The 24,253-nt window shown below is 45.3% G+C and overlaps 1 protein-coding gene across 1 annotated transcript in view; it reads left to right on the top strand.

Annotated features, from left to right (window-relative positions):
• The first annotated feature begins 5,850 nt into the window (after window positions 1–5,850).
• The window catches only part of ADCY5 (adenylate cyclase 5), a 228,041-nt gene continuing 209,638 nt past the window's right edge, over window positions 5,851–24,253 (top strand). Inside the window, exon 1 of the mRNA XM_086615250.1 lies at window positions 5,851–6,861. Within this exon, the coding sequence (XP_086471376.1) occupies window positions 5,851–6,861 (1,011 nt within the window). The remainder of the gene's footprint in view (window positions 6,862–24,253) is intronic.

Here is a 24,253-nt window from a genome sequence, read left to right as displayed (position 1 = left end):
GTCCAGTTTTGTATATTTTTATTCAAGCCTGGCTTTCGTGAAGACAGGGTAGGCAATAATTTTGGGTGGTTTGGGCCTGTTTCCCTGTTCCTGCCTGGGACTACAGTCGTTAAGAAGTACTAGCCAGATTTGAAAGGATAGAAGTCTCAGAGAAATTCCTACAACTTGTGTCTCTGCTTAGCTGAGACTATTTACAGCATGTGCTAGTCTTATGTCACAGTAAATAAGGAGGGGGTTGGACAGAGAAAATCAGATGAAAACATTTGAGACAACGTTTTGCTAGTCGTGTACACAGAGTAACACTTTTCCACCCACTGGCTTCTGGTTCTTCACATAATTATGACAAGTCTGTTTTTTGCAGTGTAGACTTGATGGGCAAAATCACCTAACTCAGGCCTGTCTTCAGGTGTACTGAAGGTAGGCTTCCTGGTAGTGGAAGTTGATGAGTGCTTAGTGCTATAATGACAAGGCCTATCACATGCTTCTGTTTGGGGTATGGGTCACCTTAACTATTGGTGCCCCTTAACTATTTGTGGCTGTACTGCAGATAAGTATAGTAATTTTGTAGGTGGAACTTAAGACTGAGCAACAGCTTGTATAAAGGTAAACTCGATATTCAAGCTGTATAGCTTATGTGCCAAAAACGTAACTGTTGAAATCTGAGCTTCATACAGGTTACAGAAGTCCACTCAAGACAAATATTTCAGTCATGTTAACATTGTTCTGGTGTTATCCGTAGGTGAGCTAGCAAGACTAAAGCAAGGCTGAATACTAAGGTAGACATGGGCTACAGTTAACAAATGAGCTGCTGTGTTCACCGTCTTTGTGAAGAACTGGAATCTTGGGCTGCTTTTTTCTTGCTATCAGGATTAAGTGAAAACCCTGTGAATGACCTCATAAATTATTTGTGTTATGGTGAATTTCATTATGCAGTCCTCCTGTATTGCATATGTGCACATGCATGTGTTGCAGATCTGCATCCCAGCTCTAGCTTGTCCTAAACGGCACAGGAATGCAAGTATTTTCAGTTCTGCATTTGGGGTGAGATGTTGTGGATGCTGCTGTGAAAAGCTAATAAACCTGATTCAGTAAGCATCTTGTCTTGCTAGGCTTCTATGTACCCCTAAAAGTCAGTGATGTGTCAGGTTATTTTGGGTTGGGCTTTTTGTTTATTTTTTAAAGGGCAGTGGTTTTGCGTTTTCTACTCACTTTTGGTTCTGTTCCTTGTGAATCATCAGATTATGGAGGGAAGCAAGAGAATATATAATGACAGCTTGTTCAGTTTCAGTATTTCATGCCTCCAAGTTGGATTCCTTTATTAGCTCTGGGTTTCAGAGGGCTGCTTTGGACGATGCAAAGATAGTTGGTGAAAGGACCAAGAACCTGTTTTATAAAAGCTTCACTAATTTAGGGAGCACAGATATTTTAGAGTTCTGGATCAAATACTTGCATGAATCTTGCAGCACAGGAAGGTCATGAAAAGTGAAATGTGTGACGTGTTTGGTGGTCACTAGCTAGATGTTATTGCTCATTTTAAGAAAATAATGCAAAGAAAAAATGCTAGTGTTTGTCTACTTCACCTGGTGTAGTGATAATAAATTTTAAAATGTTTTGATACAGATTTATGAGGCTACACCTGAAATTAGAATTTGTGTGAACTGTTTGTGTGTTGAAGAACTCTAGATCTGTGCTTTGCTTAGCTCTCTGATTGTACTTGTTGGTTCTCTTATGGCTTCCTGAAGGATCTTGTGGAGTTGATATTATTCTAGTAATTTTGTATTAGCGTTCTCTAAATCTTCCATGTGTGTACTTCCATTTAGGTATTCTTTTAATGACAGGAACATTTTTTGAAACAGAAGCCCAAAGAGGCAGGATTCTATTTTAATCCAGAGTTTGATTAAATTATGATTGAAGGTACCTAATCCCATCCCTGGAAGTGTTCAAGGCCAGACTGGATGACACTTTGAGCAACCTGATCTAGGGAAAGGTGTCTCTGCCCATGGCAGGGGGTCTGGAACTAGATAGAATCATAGAATGGTTTGGGTTGGAAGCGACCTCAAGGATCTTCTAGTTCCAACCCCCCTGCCATGGGCAGGGAAACCCTCCACTACAACAGGTTGCCCAAAGCCTCATACAGCCTGGCCTTGAACACTTCCAGGGATGGGGCATCCACAACTTCTCTGGGCAACCTGTTCCAGTGCCTCACCACCCTCTGAGTGAAAAATTTCTTTCTTACATCCAATCTAAATCTCCCCTCTTTCAGTTTAAATCCATTTCCTCTTGTCTTATCACTACATGCCCTTGTAAAAAGTCCCTCTCCAGCTTTCCTGTAGGCCCCTTTAAGTACTGGAAGGCTGCGATAAGATCACCCCGGAGCCTTCTCTTCTCCAGGCTGAACAGCCCCAACTCTCTCAGCCTGTCTTCATAGGAGAAGTGCTCCAGCCCTCGGATCATCTTCTGATCTCCAGCCCTCCTCTGGACTTGCTCCAGCAGCTCCATGTCCCTGTGTTGGGGACTCCAGAGCTGAATGCAGTATTCCAGGTGGGGTCTCATGAGAGCAGAGTAGAGGTGCAGAAGATGATGATCTTTAATGTTTCTTCCAACCAAACCATTCTATGATTCTACGATGGACTTTTGCTCCCCCAAAAAAGGAATAGCTTTTATGACTGGGTGAATAGAATTCAGGAAGGCTAGGCTAGGGTGGAAGGTGGAACATTAGCCCTTCTAGACTGCTCCTTTACCTTTCTTTAAACTCGCCACTTTATATTTACCTACCTGTTTTTAAAGTTACGAACTTTTAATTGAAGACTTTTTTCCCCTCTAGTAAAGACAAAGCTTTTTTTCTCCTCTGGCTTAGGAATTTTTTTAAAAGAACAACTTTGATGTCTTCAGCTTTAGCATCAATTATTGTAACATTAGGAAAAAACAATGTTTTCAAACAAAAACAATTTGTATTTCAAACAAAATGACATAATGAAAAGAAATATGAATGATACTCTAGAATTGAAACTGTATACATAAAATTGCTGGAGAAGGGGCTATAGCTTACTGTACAGTGCAGTCTTGCCTTGGATTCAGGCTTCGAGAGGCTATCATGATGCAAAAGCCTAATGAGACCTGACTTAGTCCTGGTGGTGAAGCATAGGAACCTTAAAATTATTTGGCCCATTACCTGAGCAATGGTTTGTTGATATCCAGAACTAAATGTAGTAACGCATCGATGTTGGATCTGGAATGTGCCTGGTTCTTATACATACCTACTTAGTCATTTTCTGTCAAGCAGAATTAATTTTAAACATTAAGTTGTTGTGGATCATCTTTCTACCTTTACTTGGTTTTACAGTTGTACATTTTTGTGAAAAAGTGAGATCTTTTTCTGCTGGCTTTGAGAAAAGAACTCCGACATGGGACTTTGTGTGCAAAACAAAAAGACCTGTCCCGATTTATGACTCACTGAAGAATCATTTCACTGTCTTTATCCCTAGAGTTCAGGCACTGTGCAGACAGAGTAACCAACCACAGAATTCTTGAGCTTTGTTCTACTCTACTGTATGGATGGTGATAGCGTTGTATAATATCCCAAGAAAAGATAAATTACATCTGAAATACAGTAGTGTATATATATATATAAAGTCTCATCATGGAACTGTGAGGGCAATCTTGATCAGCTGCAGTATGTAGCATCTGGGAGGAAAATGCCACATAAGTGAGCACCACTGTAATAGTTACTTTTTTTTTTTTTTTTTAGTGAAAATCTTTAGCTGTATACTCCTGGTGAGCAAAATATGCTTTGTGGAAGCAGCTGCTGAAAGTTCAGCATATGATTTTACAAACTGAAATGCAGAAAGGCCTAAATTGCTGTAATTTGTAGAATACTTGCAAGTGTAAAAGACACGCAAAGGGCATGTGTTTGGAAGTTTATCTATTTTTTCCAGCTGTATCCACTAATGCTACCTCTCTACAAACCTCACCTCATCTCTGCCCTTTGATAACCACAGCTTCAGCTCTGCTACTACTAACGGCTACTTGTGAGCAGCGATTTTCAATGCTTGGACAAACATCTAGAAAATTTTCAGTTTCAGCTGCTTAAGCTAAGCAGTTACCCAATTTGACAGTTTGTTTTTAATAAACATGATACAGAACACGAAGCGATTGCATTCTTAGTACATACGATGCTTACCTACCTTCAAAACTCTAAATTATTAGTTGACTGATTCACGTCCATAGAGAGTGGATCATCTGAAAGAACACTGTAGAAGAGTCTGGTGTCTGAAATGTGTTGGGCACTGCTGCGGTACCCTCACCGTGCCCCCTGACCAGTCTGGATAACCAGGTGAGAGACTACACCCTCCCGTAAGACACAGCATCGTCAGATGAAAACGTGCGCAAAAAAAAACCCAACCCACCAACAGACCCCAAAGCCTGTAATTGTATTTTAGCCTTAATTGCTGTGCTAGTAGGAGGTCTAGTAATAGGTACTGAGGTTGGGGGAGGTTTCTTCGGGGCTTTACCTTCCACCGGTGCTTGGCATCAATGTTCCTGTCATCTCGAGCAAGAGGCGGTTCCTCTTTTGCCCCTTCCTCCAGGGAAAGCTCTCACGCAGGAGCCCACAGGCGTCGACATGAGGCGGAACACGGAGATGCCCCCGTTTGCCTCCCTGGCGGGTGGTACCGGCGATGAGGGCGATCCCGCGAGGGGCGCGGTCCCGAAAGAGTTAACGGCCGCCCCGCCGCGGCCCGCCCATCGGCAGCGCGCATTGGCGGGCCGGCTGACGGCGGCGACCAATGGCGGCGGGCGGCGGCGGGGGGCGCGCCAATGGGGGCCGGCGGGGGGCGGTGGCGGGGGCCGGCGCGGCCGGCGCCGGTTGAATGGGGAGTACAAAGCGGCGCGCGGCCGGGGCGGGCCGTCGCCGCCGTCCCTGGCAGAGGCGCGCGCGGGGCCGCTGCTGCCCGTAGTCCCGCGCCGCTGCCGCTCCGTGCCTCTGACAGCGCAGGGGAGGGAGCGCCAAGCCCCCGCCTTTTTCCTTTTTTTTCTCCTTTTCCCTTCAGATTTGCTCGTTTCTCCCCTTCTGCGGTGCCTGTGGAAGAGGCGCTCCCGCCGCCCGAAGGCACCGCGGCGTAGCGGGAGCGGCAGCCGGAGCGGCGGCGGCCGTGTGCATGAGCAGCGCGGCTGCCGCCGGCCTCGTCTTGCAGCCGGGGCGCCGCCGCCGCCGGGAAGCGAGGCGAGGCAGGGGCGCCGCAGCCCGGCCCGCCCTGGGCAGCCCCCCCGCCGCGCCCGGGGCCCCCCTGGCAGGGGATGCTGTCGCCGGCTGCCGCTGTCCTACGAGCCTGAGCCTCCGTGCCCTCCCCGCCGACCGGCCCGCGGCCGAGCCGCCCGCCTTCCCGGGGGGCGGCCGGTGCCGCCGCCCGCCCGCCCCGCGCCCGGCCCCGAGCGGCGGGTGCCGGGCCGGCGCGGCGCGCTGCGATGCGGCTTCCCCGCGGCGCCCGGAGCCCCTGCGGCCGCCGCGGCTCGGCTGAGGGCGAGCTGCCGTGAGGCGGGGGCGTCCCAGCCGCGGCCGTGCCGAGCTCGCTCGGGGGTGTCGAAGCGCTGGGGCCGGCGATGGCGCCCGCCGCGCTGCCCTGAGGGCCCCGCCGGGGCGATCTCGGCTCTAGGGGACGCCTGGCCGCTCCAGAGACTTTGGGGGCGTTTGCAGGTTTTGCCTTTTTTTTTTTTTTAATTATTATTTTATTTTTTTTCCCCCTCCCTGCTGTCTTTTGGGGTTTTTCTCCCAGCCGATCATCCCCTGTGGTGGGAGGTCCCCCGCGCCTGCCCGGCGGCTGTCCCCTCACCCGCTACCCCTTCCTTCAGGGCATGTCCCGGTCCAACAGCGTCAGCCCTCCGGGCTTCGGCGGCCCCACGCCCTGGGCGGGCACGGAACAGCACCGCTCGGCCTGGGGCGAAGCGGAGGCCCGGGCCAATGGCTACTCCTACCCGCCGCCTCCCAACACGCCCTCGGGCAAGAAGGCCTCCCGCATGTCGAGCAGGTGGAGGAGCGAGGAAGACTACGAGCCCCAGGCGAGCCGGAGCCTCAGGGAGAGTGGCTGCAGGATGATGAGCTTTAGGTCCAAGTCCGCCTGGCAGGAGCATGGTGACGACAGCCGACGTCACCGGTCCCGCCACCCGCCTGGCAGTGATTCCCCCGCTGCCCCCAACAATGCCAGCCCCCGGCAGCTGGGGGAGCAGGGGGAGGTACGGCCCCGGTCTGTGGAGCTGGGGCTGGAGGAGAGACGCATCAAGGCCAAGATCGAGGAGCTGGAGGAAGAGGACGGGGACGAGGGAGACTCCGAGGCGGCCTTCTCCATGGGCAGCTGTTGCAGCATCCTGCTGCAAATCTTCAGGTCCAAGAAGTTCCAGTCGGAGAAACTAGAGCGCCTCTATCAGCGCTACTTCTTCCGGCTCAACCAGAGCAGCCTCACCATGCTCATGGCTGTTCTGGTGCTGGTCTGTGTGGTCATGCTGATCTTCCATGCCGCGCACGGCCACTATGAGGTATCCTACGTCGTGGTGCTCTCTCTGGCCATCCTGCTGATGGTGGTGCTGTGCATGGTGTGCAACCGCAACGACTTCCACCAGGACCACATGTGGTTGGCGTGCTACTCTGTCATCCTGGTGATCCTGGCAGTGCAAGTGGTAGGGGTTCTGCTGGTGTGGCCCAGGAGTGCCTCAGAGGGCATCTGGTGGACTGTCTTCTTTATCTACAGCATCTACACGCTGCTGCCAGTGCGGATGAGGGCCGCAGTCATCAGCGGGGTGGTGCTCTCTGCCATCCATCTGGCCGTCTCCCTCAAGATCAACGCGGAGGACAAGTTCCTCCTGAAGCAGGTAGGCGAGCCCCAAGCCGTTTCGGTTGTGCGCTCAGCAGCCCTCACCTGCCTGCTGTGTTGAAGGGTGAGGAAAGTGGGATTGCCTGGCTTCCACAGGCCTGCCCAATGCTGGAAGGCTGATGGGGCATTCTATCAAACCCCTAGGTTACCTGCCACAAGATGAGATGTTGTACGACGTGGTGGCTAGCCTGTAATCTTGCTTCTTTTACAGCTGTGGTGTTTTCCTTGTTGCTGCTTTTCATTAAGTCTCTAAACGTTTAAGGAATGTGCCTTACTGGTTTCCTGTGACCACTGCTCCAACACTGTCAGCCGGCCCTGCTAATACCCTTCAGTTGTGTTTAATGTAAACATCTCTGCGCTAAGCACACCTGTGGAATGGTATCCACGTGTGCTGCCGTGCTACTGAGAAATGTGTGGAAAGTCTTGCCGTTTTTATCGGCTAGAGGTTATCCTCGTGTGTCACTCCGAGTCTGGGGTCGGTGTTGGTGCGGTGCTTGCATAGGCTTTGGAGAGTGTGCTCCACGGGGACGTGGAACAGGCTTTTGCTTTAGCAGAAGTGTTTGCTCTGAGATGTGCTGGAAATATCTATAGTGAAGATGCCCACAGTTCATATACAGCCAGAAAAAAAAAGTTCAAAAATAAGTATAAATGCAGATTATTATTTAGCTGTGATGTCATGTTTAACTGGAGCAGCTCAATTCATGGGAACAATACGACTATTATCAAGTCCATTACAGTGCAATTTTTAATTACCATATCTGTATAAACAATGGCAGTACAAGGCGCCACTCTTCTTTTCAAGCGAAGCGAGCAGCCTTGGGGCTCATGTGCTTTAAGCTTACCAGACACCTTGGCAATCGGGAAGCCATTGACTTAAAACATCATAGCTATGTGGTAATCGCCATCCCTCTGATGAGCAGAACTCTGAACAAGGATGAGCCTGTCACGGAGTTAGCCCTGATGCTTGTACGTCACTGGAGATTGTTTATTAAAGTCGGGTGTTTGGCAGCTTTACAGCTCTATCGCATAATAAAAAATAAAGCCTTGCACTTGCAGCGCCTGCCTTGGGTCTTAGACTTCTCAGTTGTTTTTTTCTACCTATTGCAGTGTCAGGAAAAGACGTAGGGCTTAAAACTTCAGTTAGGATGGCGATGTTGCTGTTCTGCTGTACAAAATAGCCCATGAAATTACTCTTTCTTCTCCCCCCCTCCCCCCCCCCCCCCCAGTTAAGCCTGCTTGGACAGTTTCTGGCTTTGCTCTTAGTTTGTTACAGATATTTTTATAAACTGTACATGGCATATTTTTCTTAGGCTTGATATAAATGGCTTTTTGTACATTTCCAGCAGAGCATACACTGTAAGCGGGACAGTTGCTGTTTTTCTGCTTGACTTGGAAAAGTTTGCTCATGGCTTCAGCTCTTCCTTGCTGAGGCTCTGGTCCTGAAGAGCCTTCTGCGTGCTCATAACTTTATAAACCGAGACTCGTCCGATTGAATTCAGTGTATTTGGAGACTGTATTCTTACATATGAAGGCAAAGCTCGTCATGATTATGGCTGGAAGATCCATAATCAGTCTGTTACGAGCAAAGTTGAGTTTGGAGGATACTAATGAGTGCATAAAATATCGTTGTGTTGGTAACTGTGTTTTAATGGAAAGGACCCTAAATCACAAAGGCCAAATGACTGACTCTCTCAGTAGAGAACTGGGATAATGATAGCTTCCTTCCTTTCCGCACGCAGCAGATTTTTCTGTAAGAGGTTGAGCTTGTGTATAAGTGTGCACTTGTTGAAGGCGAAAGCATGGGCAGTAGGTGATGGTACAGTATGCACAAATCTGTGCGTTACACAGTTACTTTCCCTTTGATACTAGTGCTGGGTTTTCCTGCAGTGTGGCAACAAATGTTCAATTAACGAGGAGTGTCTTAGAGTGCTCTTACTTTGTTTTTAAAGGCAGAGTGTCTCTCCATATTGCATGTTTATTTTTCCTACTAACACCAAATGCCAGTCTCTATCTTGCTGTCGTCTATGTTGGCGTAGCTCTGACTGAATTCAGTGGGGTTGCACAAGGCCAGGAATCAGATTCCTTGCACGTTTGCGTATGAACATGAGCTGCTATCTCTGGCTGTCTGATAGAAAAATCTGTTTCTGCCGAGCACATCGCCTCATAGCTATTAACAGGCCTTCCTTGCTGGGGCTGTATCTCGTTGCCATGGAAATCTGTTGTGTTCAGCACTGCCCCACTGATGCACGCAAGCCCTGTATTCCCCCTTCAGACTAACAGGGGCAAGGGTAGGTGAAGACTAGATAAACTGAGAGGAGGGGGTTAAGTTGTCTTCAGTGACTTCATGCTGGCAGTCACATCAGCCTGGGTTTTGTGGAGCAGGAGTGGATGTGAATGCATTGGTGACTACGTGACCAGATGGTTCTTTATCCACGACAGACACAGAAGAAAGGCTGATTAGGATGTGTATCCCTTTTCCTCTCTTTTTCATGGTATTTTTAACCATAATACTTAAGTGAGTTCTTCCTTATGTGGCCTTTTTTCTTTTAATCTTCTCCCAGTTGTTTCCAAGCCAGGAAAAATCATACACACTTATTATGATCCACTAACAGTCGAAGCTGGGTGACTCTTGTGCAGACTCCTGAGCACTTTTATGAGGCTCAGGAGCCTGTTAAAAACCTCGTTGCTCCTCTTTCTCAGGAGAGGGAAATTCTTCATTGTAGGTCCCTTTCAGGAGAAAGGCAACTTGTTGAATTCCCTTGCTGAGGATGTGTGATTTTATTGCCTGAATTACCTTCTCCTAGCACTACTGGACTTGTCTGTCACCAGACTGTCTGGTCCGAGGCTATGCTAGTCAGGCTTCACGAAGGGGTTAAGGCAGTCCGCTATTTCTGAATTGGTAAGGTGACAGGAGTAAAGGTAGCTGTGATTGTTCAGTCTTAACCGAGCTGCTTTTTTTAATAATTATTCTGGAGTCACTGGACTTTGAAAGTAAGCTTTGACTTCTCTTTGCTACCTGAAAGATTTTGGGGTCTGTCTTTCAAGAGTGCCCTGAGCACCCCCAGCAGAAGCAGCAGGTATACTTGGTACCCCTGTGAGCCTGATCAGGTAGAGGCAATGACCTTGGCTTCTTAAATTGATGTTTGATTGGAACAAAAAAAGCTAATTAATACAAATTATTGCATTGTACACAAAAGTTATCCAATGCTGAGGGACGGGAGAAAAAAAAAAATCATGTGTTTTAGAATTTACTTGCATCCAAAGACTGCTGCTGGAAGCAGAGCACATTAAATGTATGGAACTCCGCCAGTTACAAATCTTGATTGCTTAAGGTTTTTTTGTACACCAGTGACCAATTAATTCTAGAGAGAGTGCTTTCAGATACATTGGGGAGGGGATGGCTGCATTTGTCTTCAGGTTTGTGTCCTTGTGCTATGCTGGGATTGCAAGTGTGATTCAGTGCGCACAAGTCTGTCTTCCTCTCTGTGTATGTAGTGTATTTTTTTTTTAGGCTAGCCTTTCCGTGTGTTGGTTTTGATATACTTTCATGCTCTGAAAACTTATTCAACACCAGGATTCGTGTTAGAAGTAATTTACATGCAAATGAGACTAATACTTAACTGAGAATGAAATATGCTATTTATCAATAAATTGTCTTGAATTCACAACGAAGATGATACTAAGATTTATTCTATGTTCCGGTAGAAACAAACTACCTAGTTGACCCACAGACTGTACAGATGCATGGGAAGAACTTACGGTGTACGGGTTGCGGATGCTGAGCTGAAGTCATGTGAGTAGAGCAGCTGCCCTCAGTGCAGATAGTCTTGAGTAAGCACTGGCATTTTTGGAAGACTAGGGGCTAAAAGACAGGGAATTTCACAACAGAGTTTATTGGGCTCTGAATCAGACTTTGAAAAGGAGGGGGATTGTGTGGGAGTGAGTGGGGGACCAGGGGTAAGGGATATGAATGCCATATACAAACATCAAACAAACCCATGGACTGAGGTTAGATTTACTCCTGTTTTCCCATCCAAACCTGTTTTATTGTAACTTTCTGAGGTTCCTTGTTCAAGGATACAGTTAAGCCTTTGTAGTTTATTAACTCAGTGTGGTTGGGTGACTGTTAAGGTACCATGAAAACAGGCTAGGAAAGATACTTTCATTTTTTTGTCTTGTGTCAGTAACCTCATCGAAAGAGAAACTGAAATGCTGTGATCTTTCCTCTCCAAATACTACTGCAGACCTTCTGCAAAGGATCTCTGATAGCACAGTTCCGAACAGCTGCCCCAGCACATGTCTTGAATCAGAGTGCCATAAACAAGAGTCTCCTCATGTTGACCTCTCTCTTGCTCGGTCTCTTTACAAACGCCTCCATCATAACAACATTACATTAGTACTCCTCATCCTTCATTTCTGAGAACTGTCTATGTGTTGGCCTGTCTCCCTGTCAATCCATGTTAATGATACGTTATTGATCTGCAGCTGCATGGTGGCTCTCTGGGAAGCGTAGCGTTTTGGTTTAACCATTTCTAGGAAGATGTTGGTATGAAAACAAGCATGGTCTCTCTTTTTCCTTTCCCTAAATAAACTGTCAGTTCAGCAGGGCCAAAACCAACTTCTTACTGTAATAGGATATTGACTTGAGTCTTGTGGGTATCTTCTAGCATCTTGTAAAGATGCTTTTTAGGTGCAATTTAAATGGCATTCAATGAGAAGCTAGTCACATAGCAGAAGTAGTACTGTATGTTCCATCTTAGTCTCAGCGTGCTGAAGATATGTAGGTGATTGATTTCGAGACTAACAGATTCTCAGAGGTGGGTTAGTCAAGTCACTGTATTTCACTTTCATTGTCTTTGAGTGGCCTTTATTCATAAAGAAGGAGAGATGAGCTACCTGAAGTGCGGATAGATCTGTGTGTCACTTTTCTTATGGTTGTTTGCTGCCTGTTTTACCTTTGTCCACGTGGAAAAGAAATTTGAGTAGTGTTCGTTTAGGATGTGCTTTTAAGGCACTTGGCCATATGGGGCCAGATACCGTTGCCTCAAACAGCACTTAATGTCCTGTTCTGCATAGACATCGATATCAGTAGAGCTCTCGTGCAGTAAGATGTGCTCCAGCACTGCCAACAACTGAAGAACCTGCCTGAGCAGTATTTTGACTGGTTATTAAAAATTGATGATTTGTGGTCTTTTGTTCAGGGAAAAAATGGCAACCCAAAATGTCCAGTAACTGTTGCGTTGATAGTTGCCTCCCTAGTGTAATTCTGTTAACAGAAGTAATTAATTAAATCACTGAGGTATTGTGTATCAATTAGTCCTTAGTAGGAATATTGTCTGTATCTCTTGGGAATGCATGTGTTGCTTGAGGTTTACAAAGAAGTATCTGTTTTTCTTATCTCCTAAATTACCTATGATCCTGCCACCTCCTAATCTCCCCGCTTTGCTTTATCCTTCTTCTCACCATCCTGCATTAGTTCGGTATTTCACTGTAATGTCCACTGATATAACAACTGTTGGTGCAGTAGTGTTTGAGTGCTGTGCATCCAGTTTCTCTGTGTTCCTGGATTCTCAATAGGTTCGTTGTCTCAGTAAACTGACCTGTTTGACTCACTTCTTTCAGCATTGCAGTAGCAATCACAGTCTTAGAGCTGGCTTGGATCTTGGGGAATTGAAGACAAACCTGATGGGGATGATTTAGGTGCATTGCTCTGCCAGATGGACTAATCCTAGCAAAAGGGTTGTCCTTCTAGGCATTTTTGACATGCTTGAAAAGGCAGGATGTGGTAGTTCCATTTATTTCTGGAGAGGCGAAAATACTTCAGCAAAATGTTGGGATTCATCAAGATGCATGAGGCAGAAGGATAGCTTTCCATGCCCGAATCTTACAAAGCAGCCATTGACTTTTCCTTCAGTGTCCTGGACTTGATGGCTTGGTTTGACACTAATGTGACCCCTGTAGTCTGTCAGAGACCTGACCAAGGCAGGACATCTTATTTACATGATCTTTTGTGATTAACCACATTCAGATGATTTATAAACCTGAACAGCAGTAGAAGGAAAATGGTGATTATCCTAGTGCTAAGGGCTCACTGGAGCTGGTTGTGCTTCTTAAATGCCGTTTGCTGTTGCTTGGGCAGTGCTGCTGAGGTGTGAGGTGGAAGAGGACTGGGACTCTGCCCAGCTAGAATGTGAACTTTGGGCACCAAACTGTTCTCCAAATGCATTCAGTTTGTATTTGATTAGCTAGTCCTTCAGTCATGCACCATAGCTCGCTCTGTCTTTTAAGAAAATCAGAACAATTACTAACTTTTTGGCCATTGCAATACTTGGAATAGTTACAGTCTTTTGGGAATAGCTGATTTTGTCTTCATATTTTGATACTGGACGTTACTCTCATCTTCTAATTGAACTAAAAGAACTTTCCTTCTGTCCTAGTGGAAGATGCAAGGAAAAAATCTCCAGCAGCAGCTGAAACACTGAGAGGTAAAAATTGGAATTATTTTGAGAGCAGCTTCCGTGTGTGGTAAAATGGTCCGCCTTGTAGCTGGTAGCAGCTTCTGAGAACTGGTGCTTTAAAAAGTTCCTGTTCTCCCCCCTTTTTTTTTTCCACCCTGTGCAGGTGGGTACAGTTCAGAGAAAACACCCGCTTTTGTTTGGGGAAGTAGAAGACAGGGCTCCAAGTTTTGCTAGCCTTGGGCAAGCTTCATCTTCCCGTCTGCTTTATACTGCAGGATTTACATGGCACCTTGCACAGGTAGTGTGTACCCAGAAAACTTAGTGAGGAGGGAGCTGGTGTGCATCAGAGGCTCCCCTGAGCCTTCCGGCTGCTGCATGATTTCATGATGTGCTACATGTGGGTGTTTTTTTTTATGGCCCAGAGGGGTAGGACAGTGACAAAGTGTGTGCAAGGAATGTGAAAATTCACAGCTTCTGGGAAGTGGGTGGGGTTCCTGTGTAACTGGTGTGTGACTTTTTTCATCTCCTGTGAGTCCTGTGTTTTGATGTGGGATATACTTGATGTTAGTTCCTTCCCTCTTTCTGAAGTCTAGCCTGGTGATCTGAACTTGTGATATCTTGCATTCAAGGGATGCTCTTTCTTCTTTTTGTTTTGAGATTGATGATACTTTAAAAAAAAAAATTGTCTTTACCTGAGATGTATTCCGCTGCTGCCAGAAGTTTAATTTGATTCATTATTATGGTGTCCTCAGGCTAGGTAAAAACCCAAGGGGAAATCTCATGTGAACGAAAAAACACAACCCCAGAGATATTAAAAAGGATAATCTAGTTATGAGGGGGGTGTGAGAAACAGACAAGAATTTTAATATTTGTCTCCTGAACTCCAAAATGTTCTCACCTTATCATAGGAAAGCTTGAAGTTTCTAGCAGTTAATAAGATCACATGTAAAGTGGCTGGCAGGCCAAGACAAGAATCAAAATGCTTCTTAACACCTGCAACTGGACCACTCTCAAGGAAATCTGTACTTGATGTCTTATGATAGTGATGAGACTTGTCAGCCTCGTTGCTGCCAGGTACAGGAATGGCATCAATGAACAGATCTACAGTAGAATTTAGCATGAAATGGTGGTGTTCTGATCCTCAGAAATGGACTGAACACAATTTAAAGCTCTGCCTTTAACTTCTGCTTTCAGCCTTGCATTTGAACATTCGAGAAGCCCTTCTCCCATCAGAAGCCTGGTAGTTAGGTGAGCTTGGGAATTGCTTCAGCCAGGCACAGTCAGTTTTGCACCACAAAAGTGATGCATTACAAGTGGTAAGAGTCCCCACACTTTAAGAATTCATGAACAGTGTTGGCATCACCAGCAGCGTTGCTTCTAGTGCCAGGCTGGCCTCGCTGATGCTGAGTAGGATTTTCGTTACAGCATTCGCTATAGAAAGTTCTATTGTATTGTCAGGCTTTGTTCTGCAAATGAAATATATTTATGTGCTTTTTTTCTTCATATTTATAAGTCACTAATGCAATTGTGATGTATCCTTACTCTCTTCCCCAGACATCAAGAACACAAATCATGTTTGTGTGCTTAGGCTGTTATCCAGACTGTCCATAGTAATAGCATCAAGCAAATCCAGTGTGCACTGTATGGTCATCGTTTGTGGCTTCTCCTACTTCATAGCAGCAGAAATACCGAAAGAAAAGTATATTTCAAAGCATCCTCAATCCTGCCCTGATTTTGTTTTTAATTCCTCTAGCTAGACTGCTGCTTCTGCAGTTTGAGTGATGAGTTTTCAGATGAAATATTAAACTTCCTTTTCTTTTCATGAAAAGATTTACATGTTCATGCAACATCCATAAGAATTTCTGCTGTGAATTGTGCCTTTGTGGTACTGTGCTGCTTAGCTATTACCCTCCCTTTTCCTGGGAAACTTTGCTTTTGGGAGGTTGAGTTGGGGATTAAAGCTGCTGTACAAATTTAACATACACATTCTACTAGTATCAGAGTGCATCTTTGCAGACAGTAAACAAAGGACTGGGCTCATGCAACAGAGGGGGAATATAAATGAAGAAAGGTTTGTGTATCCTTTTTTTTCTTTCCCCCCAGATATTAGAACTTGATCTCTCACAGCAGCAACTTACACAAACTGTTTATTCCTTAAATGTGTTTGCAGCTTGTATAAGACATTCTGTCTCACTTCATAATCAAAGAAAAGGCTATGACATTGCTTGCAAGAATCTGTCATAAAACATTGCTAATGCAGACAGTTCCCTGGCTGTCTTTTCCCCTCCAGAAAAAGCCATGGCTCCTTCCCTTTATTCCCTGCTCTAGACTAAATGGTACAAGCACTGATCTCTGTGTCCCTCAGACTCTGAAAACTGAGTTCTTAGAGCTAGTGATGTGGTAAGGGACTACTCAAATCAGTATTTCTAAAACAGTAGTTATGCTGGTCAGCCCACAGATGACAGAGCTGCTCAGACATGCTTGCTGAGTGATGAACTCTTTCCGTTTACTGGGAGGTACCAACAGCAGCTTTGTGTGTATTCTTGCTGAATGTGTGAGTATTTATGCACAGAATTGCACAAATGGGTGGACCAAGGAATACGATATTAATGAAGATATTTCTAATTGAATGGGATTTCTTTTTTTTTCGGGCAGGTGGTTACTAGTAATCTCATAGAGGAAAGGAAGAAATGCTCTGCAGTAATAGAAAAGGAAGATACTCTGCAGTGTAGTGGGAGACTGTGTAATTAAAATGTCAATCTCACTCGTGCTAAAAGCTAACTGCAGCCTTTAAAACTGTTAAGCATGAAGTAGGTTACTAGTGTGGGAGCTGCTTTTGTGTAGTGAACTCTCTGGATCTTAAGGCCAGGAGGAACTACTGAGCTTGTTTAACACTGCTCACTGAACAATTCTGTTCTTACACTGAATGACTTCTTCTATTCAGATAGTATGGAGAAAAAAAAGAAAAAAATGCTGAATTGCACAGTATTTTTCACTTGAAAAAGCAATCTGCAATGAACTCTGAACTGAAGGTGAACTGAACCAGTACTTTTTTCCCTCTCCCTTTTTAATAAGACAGGATTATAATGTCCTGTAGTGGAACATATTTGGGATATTTTCAAGCTTAGCATGGCATCTTCTACTTAAAACATAACACAGATGATCATGTTAGTTTGAGAAGGGGGTCTGACATCATGCCCAGATTTCATCCTGGGTAATTATGTTCCTTCCTTCTTCATTGTTAAAATATGGCGTTTTTCTTTGCTCCATTTCTATTCTGGACTCTTTAGCGGTACATGATGGCACCACCACCAAATAGCTGCTGTGCATATGTGGGTTTTACTGTCATATCTGAGAAACTTGCAAGGCTGTTGACAAGCCAGAAAAATGAGGGAATAGAGCTCAGGCTTGTATCTTAGTCATGTTAGCGTGCTGGAGCAAGTGTCATTTCCCTGGTACGACAGATGCACTGGTAACTTTTGAAGGCTACAAAACCAGAGATGATATGGTTGAAAGATACTTCCAGAGGTCAGCTACACCATCCCACTGCACCAAGACAAGACCAAGTCAGATAAAATCCTTTGTGGCAGGTCTGATTGCACATCCATCTGAAAAAAAAAAAAACACCCTTCTTTGTATATGTGCTCTTGGGGTCATAAAGGTTCTGGTGTGTTTTCTTGTTTGGTTGGTTTGTTGAGGTTTTTTTTAAGTGAACAAGCAATCATAGCCCTGGGTAGGAGCAGATAGCAAAGAGAGATGTCCATGACTAGAGCTCTCTGTCTGCTCTTAACTGAAGCTGGCTTTTGCTTCCATTGTTTCACCTGTCTTTAGTTCCCACCCCACCCAAAGTTTGCAGTTCTCTATTTGTCACAAACAGCACATTTGTATGACATCTGGCACAGCTGGGTCTCATTCCCGAATGAGGCCTTCTTGAAAGCACTGCAGAACAAGCAATAAGCTCAATGGTTTAAACGTCCTTTTGCAAGTGACTTCACTTTCAGTGCCTAGTCCTTCTCAGCTGTTAGGATGAGTGTACTGAGCCTTGTTAGTGCTCCAGGGGCTCTTAAAAGTGTATGCTTTTTGCAACTATGGTCAAATGACTGTGAACAAATACTTAAGGAAGTATTTCCTGAAAATATTTTCATCTCTCATTAGAGAAAATCAGGAGACTGCATTTTAATTTTTTTTTTCCTTCTTCCCTAATGTGGATAACAAGTATCTGGGTGTAGTCATGACACTAAAGGTTTGTCCAAGGAACAATGTCTAGGAAAGGTAACTCTGGGTGGATTAGTTAAGCCACAATATAGAGCCCACTGTATAGAGGACAGTAGTCCGCTGCTGAAATCACCTTACTCTTCTATTTTAGATGCAAATAGACCTAGTTAATTTAATTCACGTCCAGAGGGAATGCAACCTAAATAGAATCGTGGTTGTTAAGAGGAGTGTTCACACAGGTTTAAATAATTTTCTTCAATTTATTTTGATGAACTTTCTGAACAGACCAATCTTACCATAATATCTCCAGGGTAAGGCTGTAGCTTGTGTAAGTCAGGAGTACTTTATATTATTAACTTAGTGCATGTCCATATATGCTGTGTTCTATTAGAAGAGATAGTGTCACCCTCTGTGCTACATGCTTAACCCTCGGCAAGGGCTGAGGCTGGTTGTGATAGGGACAGAGTCAAGAGAGGAGCTTATCTGTCACGTTTAGCCAGCCCTTGACCCCGTTACCAAAGCTGCTGCACAGGAGCCTGGTCACAAATGTCTCCTCAACGTGACCACTTTCTGCGAGTCTGCTGTGTCTGCTTGCAACTCATCCTTCGCAGAGAAGTGACCTGCTTTCAGGGCTCCTGGCCTCTTGCTTGTGGCCGAGAGTAAACCTTTTCATTGCCAATTGCTTAGCAGCTGCGACTGTGACAAGATACTGTAATAAGATGTAGGTCAAGGATCTCAGGTTGTTAAATACTGAAGTGATGGGTGATGCTCTTCCACGTCTTTCCTGGAAGAAGCTCCCTTGGTTTACATCAGTTCTTCCTCTTTTTGAGCTGTTTGCAATACTGCATGCACTGTTCAGCCAGCGCCTTAGCGCAATGTGAGCACATCCACTGCATGTAGAACTTCATGGGGAGAGATGCTGACGGCTTCCTGCCCGTCAAACCTTCTGCTGGAGATGTAGGAGAAATACTGTGCTCCGTTCAAATGGATGGCATTATAACATTGGCTTGCTCAGTGTTTGAGTCTAGGCAGAGTGGGAGAAAGTGTTGATTTCCTTTCAGTAAAGAGGAAAAAACACCTGAAAGGTGCCTTCTGCACAAACAGTGGCCTTAGGCAGGTCTGCAATTTCTTGGGCCAAGTTAATCAATTTTTGAATCTTAATGGCCAGGGTACCTCCTTATCCCTCTGCTATTCCCTATCCCAGCCACATCTAACAGGAATCTCACTTCTGTTCAAATTATACCCCAAATCCTTGTTGCCTTGCTTAGTTTTTATTTAGCACCACAAGAATTAGTTGGAATCTACATGCATTCTGCCCATCACCAAAAATACCTTTTTCCCCTCTGTCTGCTTGCAAAGTGCCTTTAACTCCCCTGGGGGCTTTTCTGTATGAAGGGACAGCTGGTGTAGAACAATAGTGACTGACTTACACTGATCAATCCTCGCATTACTGAAAGGCATCTGTCTTGTACTAGCCACCCTGCAGTGCACATTTTTCAGAGATGCTGGTGGAAGCTGTGTCTGCAGTGTCTCCTGTCTCTCTCTTCAGCCTGACTCCTCTGTAGGTCCTGGGGAAAAAAGACTTGAGAAGAAATACTGTAAAAAAATTTAGTAGCAAGAAGTGCATTTTCCTCTTCTTCACCCATGTGGTAATGGATCACTGAGGCTTTGGTTTTGTAGCGTTTTGGTCATGTGTACTTTAGCAGCGGTACCTGCGACCCTCCCAAAGAAACTATCAAACTCAGTAACTGTAATGTTTTTTGCTCCCAGGCTAGTTTCAGCCCAACTCAACCAAAGTTAGGTTAGTCCATTTATTGGGACCAAAATGGTGTTGAGAGTGCACATATGCACCTGAGTTGGCAGATCAGAGGGGTGGGTATCATCATGATTATCTACAGATCATCTGCAGAGAAAACAATGTCAAGGAGCTAGGAGCAAACACAGATGCAGCTGAAGGATGTTAAGGACAACATCCTGATAGGGATGTATGCTGCTTTCAGACTTTGCTGGAGGGAAAGGCATAAAGCCCTATTTCCAAGAAACCCTTAAAATAACAGGAGAGAGGATGGCCAAGCATGGTATTTCCACCTGCTGTAGCCCACCTTTCTTTTCCTGTTTCCTTGTTTTCACCTCCTTAATGATGTGAACAGCTGCAGGAGAAGGCCTCAGGCAGTGCAGCTCTGTGTTCCTGCTACTGGTGCTTATTTTTCTGGTGCGCTTTACCTGTGCAGGTAGCAAGGATGAGCCCTGGTAACGATTAGCTTTCACTGACAGCAATCAAACGGTGTTGCTTACTGAAAAAGGGAGAGACAGTTGCATAAGGTACCTGCCGCTGCAGAGCAGATCTCGGTTGCCCTGTGCTCCAAAGCGACAGCAGAGACCTGTTCGTTTCAGTGGATGTTGCTTCCTCTTACCTTGGTAAGAAGCTCTGAAATTTGTTTATATTTGTCTTGAATGTCTTCAGTGGTCTGGCTGAAAGCTTTCTCTTTAGTCTTTAAATAAACTGCAATAATTTTATTTAAAAAAAGGACACTGCCCCAGTTGCCTCCATTTTGCTTTGGTATGAGCGGAGTGTCTGGTGAGAGAGCATGATCCAACAAGCATTCTTTTAGAAGCCTCATGTACTGCATGGGATTCAAGCAGTGCCTGCTGCCTTGCACTTCATGTGAGGGCAATTAGTGCATGTGCATGGCAATTAGTGCTGCAAATGAAGTCCACACGGGTGTATTCTGCCTTTTAATGGCTTGCTTTTCTCCTCTGCCAAAAGAGCAACCAAGCAGTCTCAAAGCAACCTGTTGCCTTCTGATATTTAATTTGCTTCAGGCTTACCTTGGCATTCTGCCTCTTTCTTCTGCTGCCCAGCCTGGCCCACCTGCCTGTTCTGCTACCAGTGCTGCAGAGGAAATGATGCCTATTTCTAGCACATCAGGCCATGACTTGCCCAACATGCTGCAGCTGGGTCTCACAGACCTCCAGCACCATCTCTCCCTGATCTTTTTTCAGCAGAACATTGGGCTAGTTTCTGATGAACTGCGCTGCAGATGGCATCACCTGGCAAAGGAATGTGCTGATGGGAAATTGCAGAGCAATTCTCTTATCCGTCTTTTTGATTTAGGTATCACAGCGACAGGATCTTAAAATATCTGTGATACCCAGTGTTTGTTTGTGACTGGCTATGACTCTCTGGAGTGTGTATACCCAGGCCTATAGATGAAGTGTGTATAAACTCCACATACATATATATAGAGTTACATGATATGTGCATTAACCAGAAAGATTTTTAAAATGAGACTGGATAGGGAAGATCTGTCAAAACAAACTTGCAGTTGAATACTCACTGATTATAGGAAAAGTAATGGGTTAAAATACTAGAAAAGACCTTACAAGACACTGACTATAAGAGGAGGTCATGGAAGTGCGGATGGGGCATGTTCACGTGATCACAAAGTTTTGGTGCCTGTCTTTGTATGGCTTTGCTTACTGCAGCAGAGCACCTTGCACTATGGACCACCCATCTGGGCTTGTTTGCTGAATGCCTCGCAAGCAATATCTGCGCGGTGTCTCCTAATGTCTCTTAATAGGAAGCTGTTGGCTTATGAAATTTATTTTTGAGGTGGATGCTGTTTTTTCATGGGGCAGGATTGCCTGGACAGGAGTATGAAGTAAGGTGCTTTACTCTGACTGGATGCTGTAGGCAAGAAGAAAAAGTTCAGCATTAATCTCTGCGAAAGAAAAATTGCCTTACAAAAACCTTCTAGTAAAGATGATGCACTGGATTAATGGTGTTACTTTAGGAACCTTTTTCTTATGCACCACTGATTATTGAAACAGTTCAAATGTGGGCCAGTTTTTCTTTCTTTTTAAGTAGGGTTCGCACGGAGCAACAAGCAAGCTGTTGCTTTCTAGATAATGTGGGTCAAGTGCTGTTTTGTTGAGGAAACGAGGAGCTTTTTACTTAGCTAGCATTAATACTCAAGTGTTTCCGAACTTTCTTGTGCTGAGGTCCTACGTTGCTATGCTGCTAAATGTTTCTGTAACAGAAGTGTGCATTGAGCTGTGATATTGTGTCCTCAGGACCACAGGCTCGTGTGATTTACAAAGGTGGATGGAGTTCACAGAGGGTGTGTGAGCCTGGTCATTGTGGCTGCCTTCAAAGCCAACTCCAAAGTTGATGAAAAGCAGCTTCCGCAGCAGCACTTGGTGACTTTTGGGAGGAGTGGGGACAGGCAGGCAGAAACTGTGTGTGGACAGGACTGTATATTGCTGCTCATGAAGTAATGAACATAATAACGGACTGTGGTTGAGGAGGTCTTGCGGGTTGGGATATTAACTGTGGTGAAAACAAACCTGGAGGACCACATATGCCTGTGCTGGCGTTTCGCACATGTGTCGTCATGGAATTTCCAAAAAGGGCCCTAAAAAAAACAGCTTTACAGAAGAACAAAACAGCATTGTCAGTGGTGGCCGAGGAAGCTGAACTGACACCTCTTTCCATAACTGTTCTCTGAACTGGTTCTTGTTCACAGCGTTTCTGTGGCTGTTGCATGCATAGCTGTAGGTTAGCATCTGCCTTAAAGGCTTTTATGAAACTGTGGTGTAGAAAATGATGGCTGGGCTTTGTTTGAACTGAGCTACTTTTTCTAAAACCAAAGCAGACCAGAATAACTAGTCCTAATGGAAAAGCATATGGAACAGGGAGACTTTTTTCGAAAAGCTGTGTTTGAGTGTTCCCTTGCTTTGAGTCTGGGAGACTGTATTCTAGCCCTCTGCAATGATCATGTGTCTGATCCAATGGTTTCTTCACTTGATCAGCCCTTTGAGCCAGCAGAATCCCTCTCTGTGGCAGGGTGTTTGAGGAGTGTGAGGAGGACAGCAGTCTGATCCTCCTTGATGAGTGTGCACAGAGGGTGTCTTGTCTTGATCATGGTAGGAATGTGGTGCTGAATGAAAGTGGGTTCAGGTACGTTGGGGAGCGTCCAGTGCTTGTCGCAGTGAACCGATAGGACAGCTCTTTTGATCGATCTACCTCGCAGCGTAAGGGGAGTGCATATGGCTTCCTGAGGTCCTTGGCTTTCCATCCTCAAAAATGAGGGAGTGGAGGAGAGGTCTGAGGAAGAGTTAAAACCTTCTTGCCTTGTCTTGGGCCAGTTAACCTGTGAAACAAAGTTTCCAAAGCCATTCTTTCCTGTAATGCCTAAGCTGTCAACATGGGATGCCTCAGGCATCCGAAAGCTCCCAAGTGGATCTTCTGAATTTAGGCATTTAAAATCTTCCTAAAAAGCATTTTTCATTGACTAAATGGTATGACTGCCTCCTCTTGCCTCTAGTTACTTCTACAGAATAAATAATAAGCTTGTGGGTTTCTATATTACCTACCGTTCAGTTAAGCTTCTGGATGTAGCTGCACTTGAATAGGCACAAGCACACCACAGCACACTGACTACTTATGTGATCAGCAGTGGAAATTGGTGTGGTAGAGCAGAAAGGATTCTCACTGTGCCTTTGACTAAACTCTGAACAGCAGACTTCTGCTAGAAATGGAAAAAAACACAGTAGACTCAGAGGCTAGGTGTCTGTCGGGTTTTGTTAAAGCAGAGAAACATTTTCAATGGGAATACAGCTTTGACTTTGCTGGGAGAGCAAAAGGGAACAGGTTACTATTGAAAAATGCTTCATGTGTCGCCCTGAAGAGGAAGGGCATGGTCTGTGCTGTGGTGAAGGGCGAGCACTCAGGGATGCTAATGGTTGGGCTACAGCTTCTGTATTGAATTCTGTGCTTGCAGTCCTGTCTGCCTGTTTTCTTCTGTTCTCCATCACGTTCTGTGCCATCATGGCAAGAGAAGGCAGTGGCAGCTCATGGTTGAGAAGTGGTGAGATATTATACAGGATGGTGGAGTTAGGTCTGTGGGACCCTCAGGAGAGTCAAACTGAAAATGGACTGTGAAGGAGAGCTTGTGTGTGAGGAGACAGCAAGGACCGTGTGTGAGATGGAGAAGGCTTATGGGTCTGTATGGAGGTGGTGGGGGCAGCAGGCTGAAAGAGACACCAGGAAGATCAGTAAGATGGTGCATGGAGCTGGGGAGAGGCAGCTGTGAGACATCACTTGGGGTTGTTATTTTTCCAGAGTAAACTTATTTCTGTTCTTTTAAAAGCAAGGATTGTTTTAGATCTGGACCAGTATTATAACATAGACCAGATCAACCAATTCTTTAATTTTCTTCTCTCCTTCAAACAAAGGAAAACGTTACAAAGAAGCTGCAATTAAAATGAGTTGTGAAGCGTTATCTGGTGCCTGCTGAGCAAAATCTCATGAGCTAGCTGAATTAGCAGTCTGACAGTGTGCTGTGTAGGATGTGGTGGAGCACAGAGCCTTGCCTGTGGCAAAGGGATGGGGCACCAAAATGGGCCTAGTATGCCCAAGCCCTGCTGCTGCCTTGGAATGGGGCAGTGGGTATATGGCAACAGGCTGAGTGGGTAATGATTGCTCAAAATTGGCTGAAAGATGCTTCAAAGAAGGAGGCAAGAACAAGGGGCTGGATGAAAGAAACAAAGACAGACTGGTACGCTGAAGATGAAACCCAGAATGTCTTGCCATGGATCTTATGTTGGGAATAACACTTACTAAAGTTTCCTGGCATGCACGTGCTTGTGCGCTTTTTCATGTGTGACTTCTCCATAACAAACAACTCTCAGCTGGGACTGACAATGGAAAAATTG

Source organism: Tauraco erythrolophus, chromosome 8 (genome assembly GCF_009769465.1).
Source record: "Tauraco erythrolophus isolate bTauEry1 chromosome 8, bTauEry1.pri, whole genome shotgun sequence".
In the NCBI taxonomy this organism is placed as follows: domain Eukaryota; kingdom Metazoa; phylum Chordata; class Aves; order Musophagiformes; family Musophagidae; genus Tauraco; species Tauraco erythrolophus.
The sequence above is the reverse complement of the archived record's forward strand: the minus strand, read 5'-3'. Positions and strand labels throughout refer to the sequence as shown.